Source organism: Lonchura striata, chromosome 36, assembly GCF_050655825.1.
Source record: "Lonchura striata isolate lonStrDom1 chromosome 36, ASM5065582v1, whole genome shotgun sequence".
Classification (NCBI taxonomy): Eukaryota; Metazoa; Chordata; class Aves; order Passeriformes; family Estrildidae; genus Lonchura; species Lonchura striata.
The window spans coordinates 7,457,923-7,484,826 of record NC_140738.1 but is presented as its reverse complement, the minus strand read 5'-3'; the positions used below and the strand labels follow the sequence as shown (position 1 = coordinate 7,484,826).

The 26,904-nt window shown below is 52.6% G+C and overlaps 3 protein-coding genes across 3 annotated transcripts in view; 2 read left to right on the top strand and 1 right to left on the bottom strand.

Moving 5' to 3' along the window:
* The window catches only part of LOC144248867 (uncharacterized), a 770,489-nt gene that overhangs the window by 230,470 nt on the left and 513,115 nt on the right, over positions 1-26,904 (top strand). The window lies entirely within an intron of this gene.
* Positions 1,194-2,249, top strand: LOC146764091 (olfactory receptor 14J1-like). The gene has a single exon (XM_085565569.1). It carries the CDS (start codon positions 1,224-1,226, stop codon positions 2,154-2,156), a length of 933 nt encoding a protein of 310 aa, XP_085421695.1. The 5' UTR covers positions 1,194-1,223; the 3' UTR covers positions 2,157-2,249.
* Positions 14,795-15,772, bottom strand: LOC110483897 (olfactory receptor 14J1-like). The gene has a single exon (XM_085565594.1). The coding sequence runs from the start codon at positions 15,725-15,727 to the stop codon at positions 14,795-14,797; it is 933 nt and encodes a 310-aa protein (XP_085421720.1). The 5' UTR covers positions 15,728-15,772.

Genomic DNA, 26,904 nt, shown 5'->3' with positions numbered 1-26,904 from the left:
CACCAGCATCACCTTTGCTGGAGCCACCAGGCTCAGTCTGAGCTGTCCTTTCTCCAAGCTGCAAACAGAGCCTGCCCCCAGCCAGTGCCCTGCAAACAGGCAGGGTTCTGTCAGGCCAAGGAGAGTGCACAGAGATTTGGGGACTGGGAGTGCTGGCACGGAGAGATCAGGCACAGGGAAACACCTGCAGGTGGAATATCTCCAGGAAGCAGAGAGAAGATCAGGGAAGGAGAGAAAACAAAACCCAGAAATGCTGAGGCAGGGAGAGTTTAGAGATGTCCAGAGGATCCCCTCCAGTGCAGCCCCTCCCTCTGAACAAGTCCCCTCCCTCCTGTGCCCCAGCCAAGCCTCTGCCCTCAGGGCCGGGGCTCCAAGGCGTGCAGCCCCTCCTGTGCAGGCAGAGCTGCAGCAGAGCCGTGGGGCAGCTCTGCAGCCCCAGGCCCAGTTCCCTCTGCAGAGCACAGGGCTGGGAGCAGCTGCCCGGCACTGGGGGCTCTGGCAGGGGCACAGCTGGCTCAGGGTGACACAGCTGTCCCCAGTGCCCGGCTCTGGGCAGTGCTGACAGTGCAGCCAGGGAAGGAGCTGCACCTCCCTTCATCCAGTGCCATCAGAAGAAAACTTGGAAATGTGCCTGGGATTTCAGTCCAAGCTGGGAGCTTCAATCCAGGTGCAAACCTATCCTAGAACATCTCTGAGTGATAAGATTGATGAGAAAAGGCAGAGGTTTTGAGACACTGAAAATGCTGCTGGGTGGGTGAAATGAGCATTCTCAGGTTGAGCATCCTAAATCCTTGGCTCCAAATGCAGAGTTGGGCTGTGGTGGATCCATCTGTTCTCTGCAGTACCTGGTGATCTTTAACGAAACCTTGGGACTGTGAACATCCTCCATTTGAGAAATACGAAAACCCAGAGAAACTCCTAAGAGAGTAAACTGAGAGGCAATCTCCCCTCACTCTCCACTCATCCTCTTGCCTCAGGGAAATCACTTTGTTCTACGATGGGCAGCAGAAATGTGGAAGGCTTCCAATATCCAAAAACATCAGGACAGATACAGGGAAGATTATAAAGAAGACATCAGAATTTTTAAACATAGAAGTGTGTCTGTGTGTGTCACAGAGGACAGATGTGTATGTGAAATGGCTTTGATTTTGGTTACAGGTATCTCCTCCAACACTTCACTGTCATTTTCTCCATGAACAGGTGCCCATGTGCAGCCACAGCAAATGTCCAACAGCAGCTCCATCAGCCACTTCCTCCTGCTGGCACTGGCAGACACGCGGCAGCTGCAGCTCCTGCACTTCTGCCTCTTCCTGGGCATCTCCCTGGCTGCCCTCCTGGGCAACGGCCTCATCATCAGCGCCGTAGCCTGCGGCCACCACCTGCACACGCCCATGTTCTTCTTCCTGCTCAACCTGGCCCTCAGCGACCTGGGCTCCATCTGCACCACTGTCCCCAAAGCCATGCACAATTCCCTCTGGGACACCAGCACCATCTCCTACACTGGATGTGCTGCTCAGCTCTTTTTCTTTCTGTTCTTCGTCTCAACAGAGTTTTCCCTCCTGACCATCATGTGCTACGACCGCTACGTGTCCATCTGCAAACCCCTGCACTATGGGACCCTCCTGGGCAGCAGAGCTTGTGCCCACATGGCAGCAGCTGCCTGGGCCAGTGCCTTTCTCAATGCTCTACTGCTCAGTGCCAATACATTTTCCCTGCCCCTGTGCCATGGCAATGTCCTGGGCCAATTCTTCTGTGAAATCCCAGAGATCCTCAAGCTCTCCTGCTCAAAATCCTACCTCAGAGAACATTGGGTTCTTGTGGTTACTGCCAGTTTATCGATGTGTTGTTTTGTGTTCATTGTTTTCTCCTATGTGCAGATCTTCAGGGCTGTGCTGAGGATCCCCTCTGAGCAGGGACGGCACAAAGCCTTTTCCACCTGCCTCCCTCACCTGACCGTGGTCTCCCTGTTTGTCAGCACTGGCATATTTGCTCACCTGAAGCCCCCCTCCATGTCCTCCCCATCCCTGGATCTAGCCCTGTCAGTTCTGTACTCGGTGGTGTCTCCAGCCCTGAACCCCCTCATCTACAGCCTGAGGAACCAGGAGCTCAAGGCTGCAGTGTGGAAACTGATGACTGGATGCTTTCAGGAACATTAAACTGCTGGCCAATTTCTACAAATCAATTGTAAAAAAAATAATCTGTGATACTTTCTGTTGGTTTGGTTCTGAACTGTTTTTAGTTTGTTTTGGTTTTTTCATATTGTCCACAATAAATATCATTGTTTGTGCCATTTCTCATTTTTGGTGTCTCTAAATGTACTAAATGATGTCCCAGCAAAGTTTTCTGCAGAGATGCCCTTTTGTTGCCTTCTCTGGAGCTGCAGCAGCAATGTCTGTGTGCAGAGCTGGGGCAGATCAGGGCTGGCACAGCAGCTGTGCCCAGGAGCAGCAGCACTTGGTGCTGCCAGTGCTGCTCCCGTGGCCCTGCCCCGCTGCCCTGGTGGCCCTGGTGTTGCTGCAGGGCCTGAGTGCTCTCGGGGCCGGGCACAGTCCTGGGGGTGGCAGTGCCGGGGCTGCAGCAGGGACAGCCCATGGGCACTGCTGGGGCAGCGCTGACGCCTCAGGCCAGGGCCTGGGGGCTCCAGGCTCCTTGCCCAGGCTCTCTCAAGAACACGGCCAGGCCAGTGCTCAGCACAGAAAACCCCCGTGAGCAGCCCCAGGCTGGCCGTGGGCAGGCTGGGGGCAAACAGCACGGCTGGTGCTCTTCAAGGGCCCTGGGGGAGACGGGAAGGAGCATCAGAGCAGGGGCTGATCCATCCCCAGTGCACTGCACAGCCCAGGGCAGCATCCCAGAGCGTCCTCATGGAGCTGCCAACAACATCCCCCCTCTGCAGCCCTGGCCTCTCCCCCAGCTCACAGAGGTGCCGCATCCTTGCAGGCACAGACACGGCAGCACTGGCTCAGCAGCCCCTGTTTGCATTGCACACAGCAGGCGGGAGCACCCCCGTGCTGGTGCTGTGGGGACATGAACCTGAGGCAGCACAAATGCCATCAGCCCCTGGGGCCAGGAAGGGCTGGGGGAATGCCAGGGAAACCACTCAGCTTTGTCCTGGCCTCTGCAGTCAGCCAGAAAGTTTGTTCCCATCAGCTGGGAGTTTCCTGTCCCACTGCAGATGCTGCTGCTGCTCAGAGCCAAGGCTTCCTGGTAGCCACCCCCAAACTGCCCTGAGCATTTCCTTGGCTTCACCTTTGCTTTCTTTACTCTTCCTGCTAGAAATTTCTTCCTGTTGTCCACCCCTGTTCCCTCCCCTGCAAACAGCCCATCCCTGTTTGCCCTTTCCTCTCTGGCCCCACTCCCCATTGCAGTTGCTGACTTGGCACCATGGGAACGGCCCTTGGGGAGCAGGATCATCCCACAAGTGCTGCAGGAATTGTCTGCAGGCTCCTGCAGTGCCTGGTGCTGCTCCCTTGCCAGAGGCAGCCCAGGCCAGGGGGGCACATCTGGGCTGCTGTGTCTGGCTGTGGGGCTCCCTGTTCTGGGCAGTGAGGAGGAGCTGCAGAGGCTCTGCAGGACTGACAGGATGGGCTTTGGGGCTGTGAGGAGAAGCTGAGGGACCTGGGCTGCTGCAGGTTCTGAAGAGGAGGCCCAGGGCTCCTCCTTCAACTGCTCCAAGGGTGGTTTCAGAGAATCACAGAATCAGCAAAGTTGGAAAAGACCTTGGATATCATCACGTCCAACCTGTGCCCAGACACTGCCTTGTCTCCCCTGAGTCTCCTCTTCTCCAGGATAAAAACCCCCAGCCCCCTCATCCGCTCCTTACTGGACTTGTGCTCCAGACCCCTCCCCAGCCTTGTTGCCCTTTTCTGGACACACTCCAGCCCCTCCATGTCCTTCTAAATTGGGGGTCCCAGAACTGGACACAGCACTCGAGGTGCTGCCCAACCAGTGCCCAGCACAGGGGAAGAATCACTGCCCTACTACTGCTGGCCACACCATTCCTGATCCAGGCCAGGAGCCCCAATGAGTGTTTATCAGGGTCTGATGCTCCAGGGGTCTGGGGGTTAAAGACAAAGACAAAGGAGGGTTTAGGGTATAAATACAGGAAAAGAGGGGGGGGCAGGGAGGAGAGCCTCAGGGATCTCAGGGTTTAGGGGTGGTACACAGGGAAAGGGACTAATATGGAATGCCAGGGTGGATAGGCAGGGACATAAAGCAATGGGAAAACAGGGAATGGAGAACTTGTTAGAACATTAACATATCAGGGTAAAAAGGTTAGGAAAGGCCAACCTGCCAATTTGGAGGACAGAACTGGGACAAATTAACACAGTGCTGCTGAGCACCCTGGGGGAAGCTTCTGTCCTCACCCTGAGCTGTGAGGAATGCCCAGAGCCTATGGTGCATTTCTCCAGGGCATTGCTGTTGCCCTCTCCCCAGTAAGCTCACAGGCCTCCACATACACACACTGGAGATGTCTGGGGCTGTGCATCATTTCTCTGTTCTCAGCATTGAGGCAACGGACTCTCGCACAGCACTGAGCTCATGCCTGTGGCAACCACCCCTGGCCATGGGGCTCCATGGAACTGCTTTCAGGAAACCCCCCAAGAGTTGGGGAGTGCCCCAAAACTGCCTCAGGAATGTGAGATACCCCAGCATCTCCTCATGAATGCAGACTATTCAAAAACTCACCCAGTAACGGGTTCCCCCTATTTAATCATCTTGGCTGTCTCATTCCAGACCCCACCCCACCTCCCCAATCCCAACCCCAACTCATACCACCCTTTCCTGGACATCAAGACCCCTCCCAAGCTGTACTTCCCCCATTTCCCACCTCCCAAACCCCATCCCACCCCACCCAATTCCCATCCTACCTGCATACCACTTTGCCCAATCCCCTTCCAACCCTATTTCACCCAGAGAAGTGGTGGAATTGAGTTATTTTGGGGTGGGATTGAGTAGTTTTCAGTGGCATTGAGTGGTTAGGATGTGACAAACCAATCCTTCTCATCATTTGGAGTGGTAAGAAATAAAGACAACTAAACCAAATACACCCCAACCCCCCCCGCCCCCCATAGACTCCCAGATATCCCCTAGAATCCAAGATTCCCCAAAACACAAGTAAAATGTGAGGCTTTAGATGCCTTTGATGAATTTGTTGATTTTTACCCCAATTTTCTGTGTTTTGAAAGGAAGAAGATAAAAGATATTAAGTGTGGATATTCTCAGTTCAGTCAGAGAGAAAACGGAGGGTTTCCAACCAGGCAGGAGCCTGGGAAACAGCTGGGTAAGAATGTAAATAATTCTTTATCTCTCTTGTTCACATTGTTTACAGATAAGTTCTGCCACTGAACGTCATTCACTGCACCCCAATGGCGTGAGATGTTTTTCCTCTGGGACCAATGGAATTGGTCTGGACAATACTCTCTATAAAAGAGCAATGTATTTGAAATAAATCAGAGTTTTACTCTCTTGCCTACTGAACTGGAGTTCTTCCATACCGTCCTGCCTCAACGGCATCAAATAAGAGGCAAAATAAAAGGAACAGCAGCCACTTTCATCTGTGTATCACAGGGAATGTGGGACACCAGGGCTCTAACCAGGGTGGGTCCTCTGATGGGGATGGAGCTGGAGCAGAACATGAAGCTCTTCCTGCAGGCAGGGTTCTCACAGGGCTTCCCTTACCAGTGCCTCCGCTGGTGCCGGGTAAAGAATGAACGGTCTGAGAAGCTCTTACCACACTGGGGACACTCACAGGGCTTCTTCCTGGTGTGGATGTGCCGGTGGGTGACGAGGGCAGAGCTGCAGTTGAAGACCTTCCCACACTCTCCACACTGCGGGGCCTGTGACACCAAGGGACCATTGTGACACTGTGGGGCCTTGTGGAATCCTGGAAAGCACTGTGACATTGCTGGACCTCATGGAACCAAGGAAACTGTAGTGACACCGTGTGACTCCAGGGAATGTCGGGATCATTGTGACACTGAGAGGCCCCATCAAACCAAGGGTCCATTATGACACCACGGGGCTTCATGGAACCGTGGAGACCATTATGACTCTTTGGGGTGTCATGGGACCAAGGGGCCATTGTGACATGGCAAGACCCAGGGAGCCAAAGGGCCATTGTGACATTGCAAGGCCTCATGGAGTCATGGAGACACCATTAAGAGACTTCACAGCCTCATGGAACCAAGGGGCCATTGTGACTCTGTGGGGCACCATGGAACCAAGGAGACCATGGTGACACTGAGGGGACTCATGGGATAGTGGAGACCATTGGGACACTACGAGGCCCCATGGAATAAGCAAAGCACTGTGACACTGTGATGTGGATGCAACTCTCTGGCCACAGAGCTGCAGGCACAACTTTCCCAGGCATCATCCTGGGGAAGGCTGTGAGAAGATCAGAGAAAAGAATGAGAAACAATTCTTATCTTTACTTGCTGCACCTGCTGTTGTGAACATGTGGAATGTGTTATGGAGATTTGTTTACCAAAAGGTGATTTCTTAAATGGCCAGTGGTGCTGTTGTTTGCATTCAAGGACCAAACTGGTCTGAGTGCATCGGGCTGTCTGTAAGCACTATGAGTTTTTCTTAATAAGTATAGTATCGTATAGTATAGTATAGTATAGTATAGTATAGTATAGTATAGTATAGTATAGTATAGTATAATAACGCAATTGATCAGCCTTCTGGAATCATGGAGTCAATGCTAATTATCACCATGATGGGGATACTATGCTACAATTCCGTGAGGCCTCACAGCACCAGTGAGACCATTGTGACCCTGGAGGTCCCCACAGAACCAAGAGGACCATTGTGACACTGTGGGGCCTCGTGAAACCAAGAGGCCTTTGTGGCACTGCAGGGCTGCAGGGAACCAAAAATTCATTGTGACACTGCAGGACCTTGTGTCATCAGTGTTCCATTGTGACACTGTGGATCCAAAGGAGACCATTGTGACACCGCAAACCCGCAGGGTCCAAAGGTCCATTGTGACATTGTGGGCCTCATGGAACAGAGAAGTCACGTGCCATTGTGGGGCCTCAAGGAACCATGGAGACCATTGTGACACTTGAGGGTCCCATGGAACCAAGGGAACATGGAACAGGTCTGGCTGGTTTAGCATCTCAGGGGCTGCCTAAAAGCTGATCTTGGCATTTTGAAGGTCTCTTCTCATCTGCTATTAAAGCACTGGGGCTCGGAGCTTTCCTTCCAATGCAAAAGAACTGTCCTTCTTCTCCAGGCACCCATGGCCAGAATTCAGATTTCACCTCTATTTCCTTATATCCAAGGATTGTTACTATGGGAATATTGCCAGGAGATATCTGGCTGGCAGTCATATCATAAGGGTCACTGCTTATCTGTCCACGAAAGACTGGGGAAGGCTCCATGCTTTCCCTCCTATGGGGAAGAATTGTCCCGCTACTCCAGGCGCCCATGGGCAAAATTTGGATTCTGTCTCCAAAATTCCGTATCTCCAAAGGTTGCCCCCAGACAAAATCTGCCATTCCTGCCAAGTCTGGCTGGCCTTAGCCTAATGAGGCTCTCACCTGCCTTCCTATGAACTGGGGCTCTGTGCTTTCCTTCCTATGGAAAAGAACTGTCCCTCTCCTGCAGGTGGTAATGGCCAGAATTGGGATTTCACCTCCAACTGCTGATTGTGACAGACTGGAGGAGATTGTTGGCTGGAAACATTTCATGTGTGAGGGAGGAAAGGGCCGGTCCAGCCTTGTCCTGCCCTGGAACCCCAGCCCTGCCCTGCCCTGGAACCCCAATCCCCCCAGAGCCTCTATCCCAGCCCAGCAGTGTCTGCCAGTCCCTGGCACAGCACAGGCAATGCTGCACAGCCACCTCTGGAGCCCCAGCCCAGCTCCTGAGTGACCAAATGACCCAAGTCCCACCTGGGGGAAGGGCCCAGGAAGACCAAGGGGTATTTAAGGCTGACCACAAGGCAAGCACAAATCTTGACCCTACTTCCTCTTAGAATTTACACCTGAACACTGCTGGAATCCAGGAGTTGGTAGCTGTGCCTGTGCCTCTCTAAATCTTTTTTGTCTTTCTCTCTTTCTGTTTTCTTGTTCTACTTCCATCCACTTGCAAATTTTGATTAACTTAAAATTGAACAAGGTTAGTGTTTGTGAAGTTAAATGGGCCAAGATAATGCTTTGAGCAGTGTTTTTTGTTGATTGAATGTTGTATTAAAACTTTTGTCAACGTTTATCTGATTTTCTAAAGCTCCCAGCAAAGCCTGTTTTGTTGTTTGGAGGTCCCAAGAATCTCTTGTTGGTATTTCTCCAGGGAGTCCAACTCAGAGGACACAAACAACTGTAATTACTTTTAAATGTCACCTTAAGAGAGTTTTTTAGTGGATGGGGGTCAAGGCTTGTGTGTCCTGCTTGGCACAGCCCAGGCAGGGCTTTCACAGCCCCATCCCACATTCCATTTCCCAGCTGGAGCCGCTGGTGCCTCTGAGTTCTACTGCCCCAGCCCCAGGGATGCTCTCCTTGTCTGCCCATTCCCCCAGGGTCTCTGGGCAGGGATGGCCTCAGTGGGGGCTGCTGACATCCTCAGCAACTTGGAGGCTCCTGCTGAATTTTACTGCTCCAGAGGCTTCTTCAGCCTTCAGCTCCTCAGTTCCGGAATTCAGTTCCCCAGGGCTCATTAACATTCAGAACACCTTAACAAGCCAAGCCTCTGGGAATAATTTGATTTAAGCTTTCAAATCCTTTGTGGTTGGTTAGGTGAATTCCATTAGTGTAGTTGAAATGAATGGATTTTATTTACACAGGGAGTGAGAAACCATTTTTTAGGTCCTGTTTTGATTTTTTAGTTAATACATTGATATGTGCAATCTCCAATTGACACTGAATCCAAGTACCTCCTCCTGCAGTTGGAATAGATATGAAAATCAAGACCCTTGATGACTGACAATCCATCAGACTGTCCCTACCCCCACCCCACCATTTCCCCCATCCAAGCCCTGGCACTCAGAGCAGCCTTGTGCAAATCTGAGCTCCCTTCAGCCCAGGCTGCACCTGCAGGTTTCAACTCCTGGGCTCCAACTCCCACCTGCTTTCCTTGGAGAAGGAGCTGCCCCAGACACAGAGGGATGTTCATTCCTTGTCAGCCAACAAAGCCAAGGGAAGGCACAGCTCCATCAAATGCAAAAGTCATTCCTCTGCTGGATATTAAATCCACTTTGCACAGCAGACAGTCTCAGAACAGTAGAAAACACCTTCTGTGCCCAGCACAGATCGTAAGGTCCCCCCAAACCCTCCGTGCCCCGATTCTGCCCAGATTTGCTCTTTGCACACACGAGTCACAGGCTGAAGTCAGGAGCTCCCTCCATGGCCAGAGGGAGGAAAAGAGAGAAAGTGGATGAAGAGCTCTCCTGTGCACAGCCAAGGTCCAAGTGCCCCTGCAGGGGGAACCACAACTCATCAGGTTTGTGTCCTTTGGGCTCAGGGATGGTGACACTCAGAGGCACAGAAAGGTTTCTTGCCAACAAACACAAGTTGAACATTGGAACAGTTTAATAACCATCACAGCTCTCCCCTCAGCTCTCTGGGATGTCCCAGCAGCATCTGACATGTCCCCATCCCCAAGGGATTTCCATACAGGAACAGCTTCAGATAAAGACATAAGAAAAGGTAGTTCTTAGATAGATATAGGCACAATAAGTATGTTGACTTATATAATATTTATATTAATTTGGGGAAGATTGGGCAACTCCCTGAAGCTCAAAGCATGAAACCATTCTGCTGAGAGGTACTTGAATGACCAGAAAGCATCAGGTGGAGGAAATCTGGGAGCAGCAGGAAGGACACAGAACCAGTTGGTCTAGTGAAGAGATGTCCTTAGACATGGCCATTTAAACAGGAGATATGGAAACACCTGAAGGAAGAGGGAGAGGAAAGAATAAACAGCAAATTGGTGACACAAGTAGAAGGCAATGTCAGTAATTTCTCCTCCTGCCATTAGTACACTTGAAGAAAATTCCTGCTCTGGGTGGGAAAATTTTGCCATTACTTTAAAGCACTGAAGTAACCTAGATAATAAAAATTTCCTTCCATAATATGAAAAGTATAAGTATTAAAACCTGTGCCCCCTTCCAGACAGACATCAGCTGTGTGCCCATGAACAGGCAGTGCCACTTGTGCCCTGAGGTGCCGAGCTGGGATTGGATCTCTCTGAGAGGAGCTGAGGGAGAGCAGAGCACCTTGCAAGCTGCAGGTCCCTGCCAGCCCCGCAGGGCTCCTGTGCCATCAACATCTGCTCTGCTCCAGTCTGGAACAGGGCCCAGCACGGTGCCAGGACCATCAGAGAGCTGAGGTGTGTGCTGGAATTCCATGCCCTCCCCATGGCGCAGCAGCCCTGCATTTCCCTGCTCCAGCCTTGGTCTCCAGCAGAGCCATGGAGGCTCTTTGGGCTCCTGAGTGTTCCTGCAGCCCCCAAGGGCAGCTGAGCTCTGCCTTGGGCACAGGCAGCCCTGGCCAGCGCAGGCCATGCTCAGCAATTCCTTGTCTGTGCCCGGCCTTGCTGCCAGCCCCGGCAGCGGCTGCGTGGCCCCTCTGTGGCCCTGTGCTGGCCCAGCCATGGTGCCACAGCCCCTGTGCAGCCCAGCCCAGGACAGGAGCATTGCGGCTGGGAACGGCCCCTGTGCCGTGGGGCCCTGGGCAGCCTTGGGGCTCTGTGCCCCATGGCCTCCCTGCTGGGCAGCCTCTGCCAGCTCCTGCCGAGCCCGTGGCACCTGTGGGGCTGCACAGACAGCCCTGCCCGGGCTCTGCCGGCCTCGGGGCCAGCAGAGAGGCGGCCAGGGCTGGCCATGGCCGGGAACAGGCCCTGAGCCCCGCAGGAGGATGGAGCTGGGCCACAGCCAAACTCAGCCCAGGGCAGAGCTGGGCTCAGCAGCCAGGGCTGCCCAGGGCTGGCACAGACAGAGGCTGGCGCTGACAAATGTCCTGGGCCCCTCCCTGCTCTGTCCGTGCCCCAAGGGCACAGAGCAGCCTCCTCTCTCGGGCTCTTGCCTGTTTTCAATGCCTGCCCAGGCGCTGGCCCTGCCCCACAAGGCCTGGGCTGAGTCCTGCCCCTGCCCGCTCAGCCAGGCTGAGATGGACACTGATGGTTCCTGTGCCAGGCTCTTCCAGCCCAGCCCAGCTCCCTGCCAGCTCTGCCAGCTGCCCTGAGCTCTGGGCAGCACCAAGGGCCTCTCCCCAGCACAGCCCAGCCGGCTCTGGCCCCACAGCTCTGCTCAGCCCAGGCTGCTCTGGGCACTGCCCCACGGCCTCAGCCCCTGCCAAGGGCACAGCAGCAGCTGCAGCTCAGCCAGGACTCAGCCCCACCATGGGGGAAGGGGCTTGGCCAAGGCCAAAGGAGCTCCCTGGCTGCCCTGCTCCCCTCTGCCTGAGGTGCTGAGAGCTCTGCAGCCCCTCCTGCCATCCCATCTGCCCAGGCCAGCACAAGAGCCCCGGCCCTGGGGCCCTCCAGAGCTGCTCCTGCTCCAGGCCCAGGGCCCATCCCAGAGCTGGGGCAGCCACAGAGCTGTGCCCATTTCTGCTCATTGCTGCTCTGATGGGGATGGATCCTCAGCCAATTGGAGTCTGCTGATGAATTTTACTACTCCAGAGTCCTCTTCTTTCTTGAGCTCTTCCGTTCAGGAATTCAGTGAGAATAGCTCATAAATATTTTTTCAAAATGTGCGAAAAAGTAAAGCTCCTGGGATTATATTAAGTTTTCAATACTTCTGTGGTTAATGAAACAGATTTCGGAAGTGTATTCAAAGTGAATATACTGTATTGAAAACAATGCTTAGAGAGCAGTTTTGTCCTGTTTTCTTTTCCTTTTTATAGATTTATATCAGCAATGTCCCAATTGATACTGACCCCCTGCACCTCCTATTGTGTAGTCTGAACAGATATGAAAATCAAGACTCTTCATGTCTGACAATCAATAACACTTTGTCCCCAGTCCCTCCCCACAATATTCTGAGGCATTTCTGAGACCCACAGGAATCAATGACTCTGAGAATGGAGGGAAATATTGTTATTCTGTGGTGCCCCGTGGAACCAAGGATCCCTGGTGACACTGCAGGATCTTGAGCCGCCAGGGCTCCATTGTGACACTGCAGCACCAAGGAATTCCTTGTGGCATTCTGAGGCTGCATCGAACCAAGAGGCCACTGTGACCTTGCAGGCCCTTGTGGAACCATGCAGAGCTTTGTGACAGAGCAGGACCTGGTGTCATGATGGGGCCACTGTGACCCTGCAGGGCTCCAGTGACCCAAGAGGCCTGAGCTGCTCCTCAGGGACTCATAGAATGAATGAAACATGTTTGACACCGTGGTGGCTCTTGGGACCAAGAGGCCATTGTGACACTGTGGGACCAAGGAGAGCATTGCTGCCCTGCCAGACCTCATGGAACCAAGGATCCACCGTGACACTGCAGGGCCTTGGGGGACCACGGTGACATTGTGACACTGCAGGGCCCAAGGATCCAAGGGACTTTGTGACACCAAGGGGTCCCATGGAACCAAAGGGACATTGTGACACTGGGAGGCCTCATGGAATCATGGAGACCATTGGGACACTCTGGGGCCTCATGGAACCATGGATGACAGCAAGTTGTCTGGGAGTGTGGATCTGCTGAAGGGTAGGAGGGCTCTGCACAGGGCCCTGGACAGGCTGGATCCAGGGCCCAAATCCAACAAGCTGAGGTTTAACAAGTCCAAGTGCCGGGTCCTGCACTTTGGCCACAACAACCCCTGCAGTGCTACAGGCTGGGGACAGAGGGGCTGGACAGCAGCCAGGCAGAAAGGGACCTGCAGGGACTGATGGACAGCAGACTGGACATGAGCCAGCAGAGTGCCCAGGTGGCCAAGAAGGCCAATGGCTCCTGGCCTGGATCAGGAATGGTGTGGTCAGCAGGAGCAGGGCAGTGATTCTTCCCCTGAGCTGGGCAGTGGTTGGGCAGCACCTCGAGTGTTGTGTCCAGTTCTGGGACCCCCAATTTAGGAAGGACATGGAGGGGCTGGAGCATGTCCAGAGAAGGGCAACAAGGCTGGTGAGGGGTCTGGAGCACAAGTCCTGTGAGGAGCGGCTGAGGGGGCTGGGATTGTTGATCCTCGAGAAGAGGAGGCTCAGGGGAGACAAGGCTATGTCAGGGCACAGCTTGGACTTGATGATGTTCAAGGTCTTTTCCAGCCTTGCTGATTCTGGGATTCTCTGAATCCACCCTTGGAGCAGTCACAGGAGGAGCCCTGGGCCTCCTCTTCAGAAGCTCCAGCAGCCCAGGTCCCTCAGCTTCTCCTCACAGCCCCAAAGCCCATCCTGTCAGTCCTGCAGAGCCTCTGCAGCTCCTCCTCACTGCCCAGAACAGGGAGCCCCACAGCCAGACACAGCAGCCCAGATGTGCCCCCCTGGCCTGGGCTGCCTCTGGCAAGGGAGCAGCACCAGGCACTGCAGGAGCCTGCAGACAATTCCTGCAGCACTTGTGGGATGATCCTGCTCCCCAAGGGACGTTCCCATGGTGCTGACTCAGGAACTGCAATGGGGAGTGGGGCCAGAGAGGAAGGGCAAACAGGGATGGGCTGTGTGCAGGGGAGGGAGCAAGGCAGGGCAAGAGGAAGAAATCTGTATCAGGAAGAGTAAAGAAAGCAAAGGTGAAGCCAAGGAAATGCTCAGGGCAGTTTGGGGGTGGCTGCCAGGCAGCCCTGGCTCTGAGCAGCAGCGTCTGCAGTGGGACAGGATACTCCCAGCTGATGGGAACAAACTTTCTGGCTGACTGCAGAGGCCAGGACAAAGCTGAGTGGTTTCCCTGGTGTCCCCCAGCCCTTCCTGGCCCCAGGGGCTGATGGCATTTGTGCTGCTTCAGGTTCATGTCCCCACAGCACCAGCCTGGGGGTGCTCCTGCCTGCTGTGTGCAATGCAAACAGGGGCTGCTGAGCCAGTGCTGCCGTGTCTGTGCCTGCAAGGATGCGGCACCTCTGTGAGCTGGGGGAGAGGCCAGGGCTGCAGAGGGGGGATGTTGTTGGCAGCTCCATGAGGATGCCCTGGGATGCTGCCCTGGGCTGTGCAGCGCACTGGGGATGGATCAGCCCCTGCTATGCTGCTCCTTCCCATCTCCCCCAGTTCCCTTGCAGAGCACCAGCCATGCTGTTTGCCCCCAGCCTGCCCACGGCCAGCCTGGGGCTGCTCACGGGGGTTTTCTGTGCTGAGCATTGGCCTGGCCGTGTTCTTGAGAGAGCCTGGGCAAGGAGCCTGGAGCCCCCAGGCCCTGGCCTGAGGCGTCAGCGCTGCCCCAGCAGTGCCCATGGCCTGTCCCTGCTGCAGCCCCGGCACTGCCACCCCCAGGACTGTGCCCGGCCCCGAGAGCACTCAGGCCCTGCAGCAACACCAGGGCCACCAGGGCAGCGGGGCAGGGCCACGGGAGCAGCACTGGCAGCACCAAGTGCTGCTGCTCCTGGGCACAGCTGCTGTGCCAGCCCTGATCTGCCCCAGCTCTGCACACAGACATTGCTGCTGCAGCTCCAGAGAAGGCAACAAAAGGGCATCTCTGCAGAAAACTGTGCTGGGAGATCCTTTAGTTCCTTGAAGGCCACTGAGAGCACAATCCCTCTTTGAACACAGTCTGTGGGCACAGGGAAGGTGTAGAGAAACAAAATGAGAAATGGCACAAGGAATGACATTTCGTCGTGGACAACATTAAAATGTAAAACAAAGAAAAAGAACCTCCAAATGAAACCACAACAAGTATCAAAATTACTTTTATTAAAAGCTATTTGCAGAAATTGGCCAGCAGTTTAATGTTTCTGAAAGCATCCAGTCATCAGTCTCCTCACTTCAGCCTTGAGCTCCTGGTTCCTCAGGCTGTAGATGAGGGGGTTCAGGGCTGGAGGCACCACTGAGTACAGAACTGACAGGGACAGATCCAGGGATGGGGAGGAGATGGAAGGGGGCTTCAGGTAGGTAACTGTGCCAGTGCTGATGAACAGAGAGACCATGGCCAGGTGAGGGAGGCAGGTGGAAAAGGCTTTGTGCCGTCCCTGCTCAGAGGGGATCCTCAGCACAGCCCTGAAGATCTGCACATAAGAGAAAATAATGAACACAAAACAACCAAATAGTAAAGAAATGGAAAACACAATGAACCCAAATTCCTTTAGGTATGATTGTGAGCAGGAGAGCTTGAGGATCTGTGGAATTTCACAAAAGAACTGGCCCAGGACATTGCCATGGCACAGGGGCAGGGAAAATGTATTGGCACTGAGCAGTAGAGCATTGAGAAAGGCACTGGCCCAGGCAGCTGCTGCCATGTGGGCACAAGCTCTGCTGCCCAGGAGGGTCCCATAGTGCAGGGGTTTGCAGATGGACACGTAGCGGTCGTAGCACATGATGGTCAGGAGGGAAAACTCTGTTGAGACGAAGAACAGAAAGAAAAAGAGCTGAGCAGCACATCCAGTGTAGGAGATGGTGCTGGTGTCCCAGAGGGAATTGTGCATGGCTTTGGGGACAGTGGTGCAGATGGAGCCCAGGTCGCTGAGGGCCAGGTTGAGCAGGAAGAAGAACATGGGCGTGTGCAGGTGGTGGCCGCAGGCTACGGCGCTGATGATGAGGCCGTTGCCCAGGAGGGCAGCCAGGGAGATGCCCAGGAAGAGGCAGAAGTGCAGGAGCTGCAGCTGCCGCGTGTCTGCCAGTGCCAGCAGGAGGAAGTGGCTGATGGAGCTGCTGTTGGACATTTGCTGTGGCTGCACATGGGCACCTGTTCATGGAGAAAGGACAGGGACAAGTCAGGAGAGGCTGCTTGGAGCCAAACCTGGGCCATTCCCTGCAGCCTGTCCTGCTGGGACTCACCCACCCTTGTTCCTGCTCTGGGAAAACCTTCACCCAGGTCCCTGCCTGAGCTCCAGTTGTGCTGGCTGAGTGTGCCAGGAGCAGCCAGGCCTGTGTGTGGGGGCTCTCGAGGAGCCATCCCTGCCCTGCTGCCCTGGGTTTGTGGCCCTGTGGCAGAGGGACAAGGCTGGATATTCAGGATTTGTCACAGGAATCACTCCTAATGCAGAAAGGCTTGGTACAATCTGCATGCTCACTTCTAGGGGAAAAAGACGGCAGGAGTTGGTTTAAGGAATTGTTATCCTACCCATAGATCATTCCTTTCTCTCTGAGGTCAGAAATCCCCAGCATTCCTGCTGCACTCAGAGTTTGCCACTGGGAGATGAAAGAGGCAAAGGATTCCCCGTGGCTGAGGGAAGGTGAGAGGCTGAGTGGGTTTGTTCCCCCAGCACTGCTCTGTCCAGCCCCCTCTGCTTCCCTGAGCATCTCCCTGGGCCTGGACATCCCCTCCTGAGAGGTGCCTTGTCCCTGCCAGCGCTCACAGAGCCCATCCCACCCTGTGTGCCCTCGGCCCGGCCCTACAGAAACCTGCCTGTGTGCAGGGCCCTGGCTGGGGCAGGCTCTGTGTGCAGCTGGGCAAGGGCAGCTCAGGAGAGCCCTGCTGGGCCCTGCAGAGGTGATGCTGCTGCTGCCCAGGGCTGAGGAGTGGCTGAAGGCCCTTTGGGAGGCTCCCAGCAGAGAGACTGACCACCCAAAGTCACAGTTCTGGAGTCTCTGTAAATGTTCAAACGTGACTTTGATGATCCTGTGTGTCCCTTTCAACTCAGAATGTTCTGTGATTCTGGGATTACAATTCCTGTTCTGCTTCTCTCAACCCCCTGTTGTCTATAATTAAACAAGAAAAAAGCCCTTGCAACAGTGTTAGAACAGTAAAGTAAAAACCAGAACTTTATTGGAAGATTCCAGGTGTCCCAGTGGGGATGAGGCACAACCGGCCCCTGATTTCAACAATTCATTAAGGTTGATTAAGTAGGATAGTTTACAAGGACATTCAAAAGAATATTCACTTGTCCCAGTTACACACCCCTGGCTCAACCCATTGGAGTAGGTCCAAGGACATTTTTCCCCCAGGTTTCGTTATCACTGCTGGCACACAAAAACCAAAATGTTCTTTTTATAGGTCCTCATCCTGTTGCAAAGACTATATAATATTCAAAAATGCATTTATACAGTCAGGTTATTTTTCTAAATTCTAAGAAAAACCATAAGGAAATGTACTAGAGTTAATTAAATATGATAGATATAGAGATATATAATAAAACTTTAATACTGTTCAGTAAGAGTTTAAGAGAGTTAATCAAGAGTTTAATAGCAATAATAAAGGATTATAGTTTTCTAAGTATATAAGTATAATCCTAGGCTTACTTTCTTTGGGAAGTGTCCTCCGGAGCTGTGCCCAGGCTGGTCTGGAGCTGGGAGCAGCCCTGCCCCAGCCAGCCCCTCTCAGCAGCAGCACCTGCCCTGCTCAGGGTGGCTCCTTCCCCCCACAGCTCCTGGCCAGCGCTGGGAGCAGCTCCAGGGCCGGCTGAGAGCTGTCCCTGGCAGGCAGCAGAGTCCCTGGCCCAGCACAGCGCCCTGGGCTGCAGGACCCTGCTCTGCAGGACAGCCCTGGGCACCCCTGGCTGCTCTGCACAGGAGATGAGCAGAGAATGCACTCACAGGCTCTGTGGGCATTGGCATGTTCCAGCTTTAGGAGATCACTGCAGGAGCTGCAGCTGCATTGTCCTGCAGCCAGAGCTGCTGGGCTGGGAGAAGAGCTGCTCAGCAAGAGAAATGTGCTTTTGAAGCTCTGCTTGGTTACCAGGATCACCCTCTGTGCTAGGAGCCCGGCCCAGCTCAGCAGCACAGACACAGCACAAGGACTTTAATGACCCTCTGGGGCTTTGTGCTCAGGCCCTGAGCATCAGGCACTGAGGGAGCTGCAGAAACCTCTCCAGAACTCCAAGTCACAATCCAACTCCAAAGTTTCTTGGACTTTTAATGGGTCCCACTGAGGGACACGACTGAGAAAGTGTCCCCAGGCCCCAGGCAGAGCAGAGAACTGGAGGCACTGATGACAGGTGGGGACAAAGAGAAGCCAAGTCTTGGTGCCCTGGGGCACAGCAAGGTCTGTGCCACCAAGGGCTGTGAGGAGACACCTTGTCCTGAGGCCCTGGGGCCTCCTGGCACAGCCCCAGCCAGGCTGGGCACTGTCACCCCCTGGTCCTTCCCTCAGCATCCCCCCCTAGCCCACATCCCAGTGGCCTCAAGGATCTGCTGGAAGGAGTCCCTGGGGAGCCTTGGTCAGGAATGGCTCTGGGGGCTCCTTCATGCTCCCAGGGATTGCAGGTTTTTTCAAAGGAATTTGGCTTTTGCTTTTGACTTGGAGTTACTGAGAGCTTTCTGCAATCATGGCCTCCAATTATCTGCTGTAATTAGTCCCTGGAGAGGTTTTGTCAGTAACAAGACTCAGTGGATTCATTAATGCTTCCAGGTACTTTAGTTCTTTTAAGGTACTTGGTGTTTCCCTTTGGATACAGACTCTGTGAGAGGTTTGTGCAATCATGGCCCCACTTGTTATGAAGAAAGTTAATGTCTAACCTTTTGTCTGTTTACCTCCTCACAGTTTGGAAATTCCCTTGTGCATGTATTTGTTAGTTCCACCCCTATGTATTTGCCCTTATACCCAGTTTGTACCCCCAATTAACTCCCTGAGTCTCTGTACCCCCTCCTGTTATGGATACTTTGCTAAAATCCCTTATAGAAGAAATCCTACCTGTTTGTTTCACTGTTTTTAGTAGTCTAAAGCCCCTTCTGTTCCTTTCACTGCGTCGGGTAGTTCAGAAGCTGCTCCCAGGAAGCTTCTCCCATGGGAGACTTCCTCCTTCCCAGAGGGCTGAGCGGGCACTGACTATTAATTACTAGACTTCAACGTAAACCAAAATAGATCCACACAACGAGCCAAGAGCAGGGACACTAAAATGATCCACACCTACATGCAAGGAAAGCTTCAAAGAGCTGGAGAGGACCCTTAGAATTTCCGAAGACAATCACTATAAGCCAAAGGAGCCAGAGCAAGGAAAATCCCCTAGACCAACGAGCTACGAGCGAGTCTTGTGACGTATTCCACGGGGGCGAAAACTCCGATCCTGCCGTGACTGACAGGCTCGTCTACCCCTCCTCTGGGACGTTGACTCACCTGGGAGCAGCGGCGGCGTCGCGAACCCCGAGCCCCCACCCCTATAGGCTCTCCTTATAATAAAGGCCTTATCAAAAAAGGAGCACAAGGTCTCCTGGCCCTTTTGTTTACATCACACTTATCTACTTTAATGAGTCCCTTGAGAGCTTTGTACTGACACTCAGTGGGGGTTATTAATACTTAGAGAAACTCAAGGTGTTTAAGGTTCTTTGGATTTTTCTTCCCGCACTGAGTGTATCTGAGAGGTTTTTGTGCCATCCTGACCTCCAGGTCTCTCATCCAAGGAGTCCATGAGGAGCCTGTGTTGGGATGGACCTTAGTGGGTCCCATTAATGCTTTGGGACACTTTGGGTGTTTCCTCTTTACTTTGACTCCTGGAAAGGTTTGTGCAATCTCCTCTCAGGCCCTGAGGTTCCAGGGCTCAGCTCCAAATGCACCACGGGGCTCATTAGGATCAAGTATGTCCTGACAAACCATGGCTCTGCCTCAATTTCTCTCTGCTCTCATGCAGTTTGTCAGGAAGTTTCTGTAGTGGTTTTGGTTCACCAATTTGAGATTTCTCAGCCAATGCTTCAATTAATGTGGTGTGTTCAGTGTTGGTTAATTATCAATGCACTCACTAGAATATACTTACTTATTTCCTGCTGTGAGATAGGATTAGGAGAAAGGCAAAGTGGGCTCAAACTTTAAGTGCATGAATAAAATTTTGATAACAGTAACTAAAAGAAAAAGCAACACAGATAGAACGAAACATTCAGAACACTTCCCCTCGCTATACAACCTGACAATGTAAAGAGACAAACCCTAAAATTTTCAGTTTACCACCTCTAGAATAGTTGGTTTCACTTCATTAAGGGAGAGAAGTCGGTTGTGTTAATGTTATAGAGGCTTCTCTACAAGAAAACAGTTTTCTCATGGCTTTTCATTTCCACAAATAGCAGCTGCCTGGAGAAATCTGCTATTGTGAAGTCCCTGCCATTTTTTCGCAGCTTTTTCCACAGCTGTGCTTATGGGCCATGCCATGTTATGGGGTATTAGTTTCAAGATGGGCTGTTTAAGAGCAAAGGTTCTCTTCATCACTTTATGAAATCATCGTTACCTCTAGGAACAGAGATCTTCTCTCCCTGAGGGCACAGGATCTCATCACTCTGCTCTTTCTCTGTTCAAACTTCTGATGGGATCACAGCTACTTCATCATTTGCTTATTTTAGCATGGAGGCCTTTGCTGAAACAAGTCATCTCCCCATAGTTTTCAATGTTTTATAGGGAAAAAGAGAGTCTGATGTATCAATGACATCCTTCTCCATAGCTTAACTAGAGTATTCCAGCCCCAAGATCAAGGCATGTCCTCATCCCTTCCATCTGTGACTCAACTTCCTCTTCCCTGCCCTCGGTGTGTTCATGTTGCTCCTCTGTGTGCCTGCCCTGTGTCCTTTTCTCTCACTGGAGGGAGGATGGCAGCACTGGCAGAGTCAATATCTCCCGGGGCTGCAGATGGTTCCGTGAGCCTGGCCAGGCTCTGGGAAAGAGACCCAGCCAGGCTTTCTCATCTGTAACTTGTGTCTGCACAGAGGCTTCTGCAGCTTCCTTAGTGCTTTAACAGATTGTCAGCCCTCAAAGATAATTACTGATTGGTTTTTGTCAGACACACAGGAAACTGCTAGCAGCTTCTCTCAGGACATCACTTCCGTGATGCAAAACCACCACAGCAGCACAGAGCACAGAACTCCTTTGCCCATATGTAGTGGCCATGTGCCCGAGGCCTCAGAACCCCTCCTTGGGAGATCTCTGGGCCCTCTCCAAGGTGTTTTCAAATGAAAACATTCAGCTCATAATCTAAGAAAATCACCAGAGGACAGGGCCAGCCTGACCTGTCTGTCCTGGCTACTTTTGTCTGGGAGAAATCCTTGGATATATGGAAATTGGGAGGCCAGATTCTAATTTTGGCCATGATCCCTGGACATGAAGTCCAGTTTTTTTCCACAGGAATGAAAGAACAGTGTGGCAATGTTTCCTGGGGGGATTAGAGGTGACCACCAGAGGCTAACCAGAGCTGCCAGATTTTGTTCTGAGTGATACCCTTGCATATAGAAAAATTTTTAGGGAGGATACCAATTTTGGCAATTGGCATCTGAAAAGAGGGACGGTTCTTTTCCACAGCAAGGAAAGCATGGAGACCCAGTGCTCCAGAAGCTGTTGAGAGGCAGCCCTTGACATCCCAACATCAGCCAGACCTGTCTTGTGGACCCTGGCAGGCCAAGCCTGCCAGACCTGGCCCATGTTCCCTTGGTTCCATGGGGCCCCACAGTGTCCCAATGGTCCCTTGCTTCCAGGAGACCCTGAGGTGTCACAATGCCCCCTTGGTGACACCAGGCCCTGAAGGGTCGGAATGGTCTCCATGGTTCCATCAGGCCCCACAGAGTCATAATGGTCTCTGGGTCCATGAAGCCCCGCGGTGTCACCATGGCCCCTTGGTTCCATGGGCTCCAGTGGTGCCACAATGATCCCCTTGGTTCTATGAGGTGCCCACAGTGTCACAGTGATCTCCATGGGAAGGAAAGAACCGAGCCCCAGTGTGGCGGGGGCAGCCACCAGAGGCCAAGGCCAGCCAGCCTTGATGGTACTGACAGATTTTGGCTGGGAGCAACCCTTGGATATAGGGAATTTTAGAGGTGGAATCCCAGTTTCAGACATGGACACCTGGAGGAGAAGCACAATTCTTTCCCATATGGAGAAAAGCACAGAACTGTTTTGTGAGGGCCACATGAAAGGCAGCCTTCAGAGGCCAATGGCAGCCAGACCTCTCTGTCCTGATAGCTTTTGTCTGAAAGCAACCCTTGGATATAGGGAATCTGGGAGGTAGAACCGTTGTTTCTACCATTTCTGCGTACATGAGAAGGGTGGTTCATTTCCATAGGAAGGAAAGCACAGAACCCCAGTGTTTGAAAGGCAAAAAAAGAAAGAGGTAGCTCCTGGGAGGCTGGGACAGCCAGACCCGTTCTTCCTGGAAGCTTTTGTCATGGAGGAATCCTTGGATATAATGAATTTGGGAGGAGGAATCTCAATTTAGACCACGGACACCTTGAGAAGAACAATTTTTTTCATTGGAAGGAAAGCACCAAGCCCCAGTGTTTCAAAAGCAGATGACAGGCAGCTCTCAAGAGGTCAAGGGCGGCCAGACCTGTCTGTCCTGGCAGCTTTCACTTGGGAGCAATCCTTGGATGTACAGAGTTTTGGAGGAGGAATCCCGATTTTGGCCATGGCCCATGGAGGAGAAGGAGAGTTCTCTCCCATAGGAAGGAAAGCCCAGAGCCCCAGGGCTTCAGGGCAGGTGAGAAGCAGCCCTTGATGTGCCAAGGTGGTCAGGTGGTCCCCAGAAGGCCCACACAGACAGACCTGGTCCGTGTTCCCTTGGTTTGGTGGTGATGCCTTGAGAGGCTGCCTAGAACAGAGCTAGGCAGTGTTAAAGGAATAAAGCAGGATTTATTAAAAGGCCTTCAAGGGATACACCTTGGGCAGTACAAGAGCCTGGCCCTGGCTCCATCCTAGATGGAGCCCAGGTCACGAGTTTTCACTGGGGCAAACAGGGAGATTTGGCCTGGCAGGATGTGTAAAACAATCTCCTGTGATATCTACCTGTTCTCACACAGAGCACTTGGCTGCAGGGACACATTCCCATTGTTCCTGCCCAAGTTTCAGGATTCAAACACTGCTGTCCTTCCCAGGAGCTGTTCTTCAGCTGCCTCGGGAGGCTCTTTGGCCTCTGGAGCCACACTCTGGCTCCATTATTAATACTACTGGAACCAAACCCTTTATCTCCACCAACAGCAGTGATTTGAGGTGGTTCTCCTTTTTTCCCTATTGTTTTAAACATTGACAATATCAATAATTGTACTACCCTGTCATGGGGTTGAGTAATGCAATCTTGTTCACTATTGTTTAACCAAATTACTTCATTTTCCCCTTGATAATCTGCATCAGTTCCTCCTCCCATGGCATGAGCACTTTGCAAGGCCAAGCTCCAGTGAGCAGTTACCAAACCAAAGTGTCCTGGAGGAATCTGGATTCCTGTTCCTGTATTGTTAACTCTCCTTTGCTTCTGATTTATCCTGACTAATTCCAGTGGATGAAGGTCCAGCCCTGCAGTCTCTGGGCTGGCCCTGGCAGGGCCATCACACCCAGAACAATTTCCCAGGCAGTCCCAGTCTCACTGCCCAGGGCTGTATTTGCACATTGGGAGCAGCCGTGCACAGCCAGGGGGTTTCCATTTCCCCAGGGGCCATTGTTAAGGGCATGGAGCACATCTGGGAGACGGGTTCTCCATGGGGACAGGTTCCCAGAACTCATTCTTTAACTGCACTTTTAACAACCCCTTCTCTGCCTCCTCCTCTTCATCTTCCTCCTCATCCTCCTCATCTTCCTCCTCCTGCTGGTCTTCCTCGTCCTCTTTGTCCTGTTCCTCCTCCTCGTCCTCCTCCTCCTCCTCCTCCTCCTCATCCTCGTCCTCCTTGTCCTCCTTGTCATCCTAGTCCTCCCCCTCCTCCTCCTCCTCCTCCTTGTCCTGTTCATCCTTATCCTCTTCCTCCTCATCATCCTCCTCCACATCCTCATTCTCATCTTCTTCCTCCTCCTATTCCTCCTCCTCCTTGTCTTCCTCGTCCTCCTCCTCCTTGTCCTCCTTATCCTCCTCGTCCTCCTTGTCCTCCTCATCCTTATCCTCCTCTTACTCCTCATCTTCCTCCTCCTCATCCTCATTCTCCTCCTTCTCCTCCTCCTCATCTTCCTCCTCCCCCTCCTCCTTGTCCTCCCTATCCTGCTCGTCCTCATCCTCCTCGTCCTTCTCCTCCTGGTCCTCCTCATCCTTGTCCTCCTCCTACTTTTTTTTATTCTCCCCCTTGTCCTCCTCCTCCTCCTGTTCATCTTCCTTCTCCTCCTCATCCTCCTCCTCCTTGTCCTCCTTGTCCTCCTCATCTTCATCCTTTTCCTCATCCTCATCCTCCTCGTCCTCCTCCTCATCCTCCTCCTCGTCCTCCTCCTCCTCCTTCTTTTCCTCCTTCTCCTCGTTCTCCTCCTCCTCCTCATCCTCCTCATCATCCTCCTTGTCCTCGTTCTCTCTCTTCCTCCTCCTATTGCTCCTCCTCATCTTCCACGTCCTTTTCATCCTCCTCCTCCTCCTCCTCCTCCTCCTCCTCCTCCTCCTCTGAGTGTGGTTTTCAGGATCCAATGACTCTAGGATTCCAGGAACTTGGAACTCTGGGATTCCATGGCTCTGTGACCCCATGGATGGATTGAGAACTGTCTCCAAGGCCACGAGGGAACGTTGGTGCCAGCGGGAGGGGTTGCAGTGCAGGGGCACCAACAGCTGAGAGGCGACTGCAGCTGCTGCTGCTGCTGCTGCTGCTGCTGCTGCTGCTGCTTGTGGGGGTGCTGCTGGCAGGGGCAGGGCCCTGGTGTGGCTGAGCATTGCCATCTCAGCCTGTGAGCTCCTGGGAGCTCAGGACAGAGCCAGGACTCACCCAGGTTGGCACTGCACTTGAGGACGAACACAGAGAATGGAAAGTGCCCATGGAGTGGTTCCGAGCAGGTCTGTGGGAAGGAGGAGGGAGGGAGGATGAATCCCCTGCCCAAGGCTGCCAAGGGAAGGCTTTGGGAGGGAAAGGAAGCCTTGAGCTGACACTAAGTCCTTCAAGGGCTCAGTTGCCCACGCTGAGCAGGATTTCATTGGGCTTTGTCTCAAGGCAGTGGCAGGGTCAGAAGTGGTGGGAGCAGCTGGAAAGCAGGGATGTGTATTCCCTCCCCCCAGCCCATTTGGGATCATCTGGGCAAGGTCTCCACTGTCTGCCTGCAGCCAGCTTGGGGGGCCCTTCTTCTCCTCCTCCTGCTTGGGGGACTGGGCTTGGTTTCTTCTGCCATCTGCAATGCTGAGCTTCTCTCTCCTCAAACCTGGCTGCTCAGGTTTGTGTCCCTGTGTCTCGCACCTTCCTCCTCTTCCTCCTCACCACGTGCTCATGGAGCCTCTTTGGGCAGCTGGACTGGAACTGGCAGCAGCAGGCGAGCCCTGAGGAACACCTCTGGCCTCCAGCCTTTCTGCAGGGCTGGCCAGAGCCTTCCTGCCAGGGGCGAGCCTCTTTCCTCTCTCCTCCCGAGGCAATATAGTCTGGATCTTGGCTCTGTCCTCCTTTCTTTCTCTTTCAGGCAAGGATCAGCCATGGCTGAAGGAATCTTCCATAGGTACCTGGTGCTGATGGCCATTGTCAGCATCAACCAGCCCTCTGGAAAGAATGGGATTTCTCCTGAGGATGATAAAGGAATTGTCCAGAGGATGAAGGAGCAGGAGGTGATCCTTTGGCAGCACCAGCTGCACTTGGAGAAGGAAATTGCAGACCTGGAAGCCAGACAGGAGTGTCTGGCATGGCCTCCATGGGAACTGGAGGAAAGATCCATTGGCACACATGCATGGTGGTTTGCTTGGCTGTCCCTGCCACATTCATGATCTGGAGGCAGCATAGCAATGGAGCCAGAGGGGAGCACAGAGAAGAAAAGACTGACCCGGGGCTCCTGTTGAAAGCCTGGAAAGGAGTGGCCTTCCTGACAAAGCCCTTGTGCTGCTCAGGGCCATTTGCATCTCCATGGGCAGAACTGGAGGATATCTTCCAGCATTTGTGGATAGACTTGTTGAATTACCTCTTCAATTGCTTCATTCCTGTAAGACAAACTTGGTGCTTGAAATTCCTTAAGTTCCTTAGGTTAAGAATGTCCTTATTTCTCTGTAATGATTTTTAAATATACTGTATTGATTGCTATAATCTCTGTATTGATTGTTAGAAATACTCTATTGATTTTTAGAAATACGCTTTCTATTGATTGTTAGAAATACTCTTTGTATTGATTAGTTAGATATACCCTATATTGTTAGAAATACTCTGTACTGATTGTTAAAAATACTCTGTTTTGATTGCTATCATCCCTGTATTGGCTGTTATACTCTGTATTGATTGTTAGAAATAATTTCTGTATTGATTATTTGAAATACTCTCTGTATTCAATGTTATAAATACCAAACTTCCATTAATAAGATAGATTTAAGCAAAGGAATAAACTTTTCAGAATTGTTTGTTTGCAACCAGATGACTTCCTGTTATCTTTTGCCTCTGGCATTCTCCTTGCACCCTGTGCTCCCCTTACAGGCTGAAATGCAAACACCACAGAAACAGAGACCCTGTGTGCAAAGCACAGCCAGGGGTGTGTGCTCCTCTGAAAGGACAGACATTTAGGGGAGGATGTTTCAGAGGGAGGCTGTGGACATTGTGGCTGGAAAGCAGGGAAGGAACAGTTTGGCACGAGCTTTCCTTCAGCAGGAGGGGAGCACACAGAGGAGTTTGTGTCAAGTGAAGTCTGACACTGCCATCCAGTGCTGGCAAGAAGGGTGGAGCAGAGAAGCTGAGAAAAGGGCCTCAGCATGTTTAATGATGATGTCTGGACTTCAGTGATGGGGACAAAACCTTCCTAAACGGAACATTAAATCTCAAACCCATAGCATTTTGGGAAGGAATGCTACTTTCTTAACTGGTATCAATATATTTTCCTACCCTCTTCAGGTAAGAAAGGATTTCACTCCTCAGCTGCATTAACAGATGCTGGAATTCCCAGTGCTCCCTTCAGACTTCCAGGGATTGGAGGGTGCACTGCTGGCTGTGAGGAACCTCTTCCCAGGCATGGCCGAGGTTGTACATCTTTTGAAACAAAGGGGAACTGGAGAGGGTTCTTTCAAAGTGTGACTCCTCCCTATTCCATCAGCAATAGTCTCACAGGATTTATGGGTCAGGAACATGTACAACACATGGC

What these genes read in the sequence shown, in the direction of transcription:
- LOC146764091 (XM_085565569.1), top strand. Translation starts at nt 1,224, where the DNA reads ATGTCCAACAGCAGCTCCATCAGCCACTTCCTCCTGCTGGCACTGGCA.
- LOC110483897 (XM_085565594.1), bottom strand. Translation starts at nt 15,727, where the DNA reads ATGTCCAACAGCAGCTCCATCAGCCACTTCCTCCTGCTGGCACTGGCA.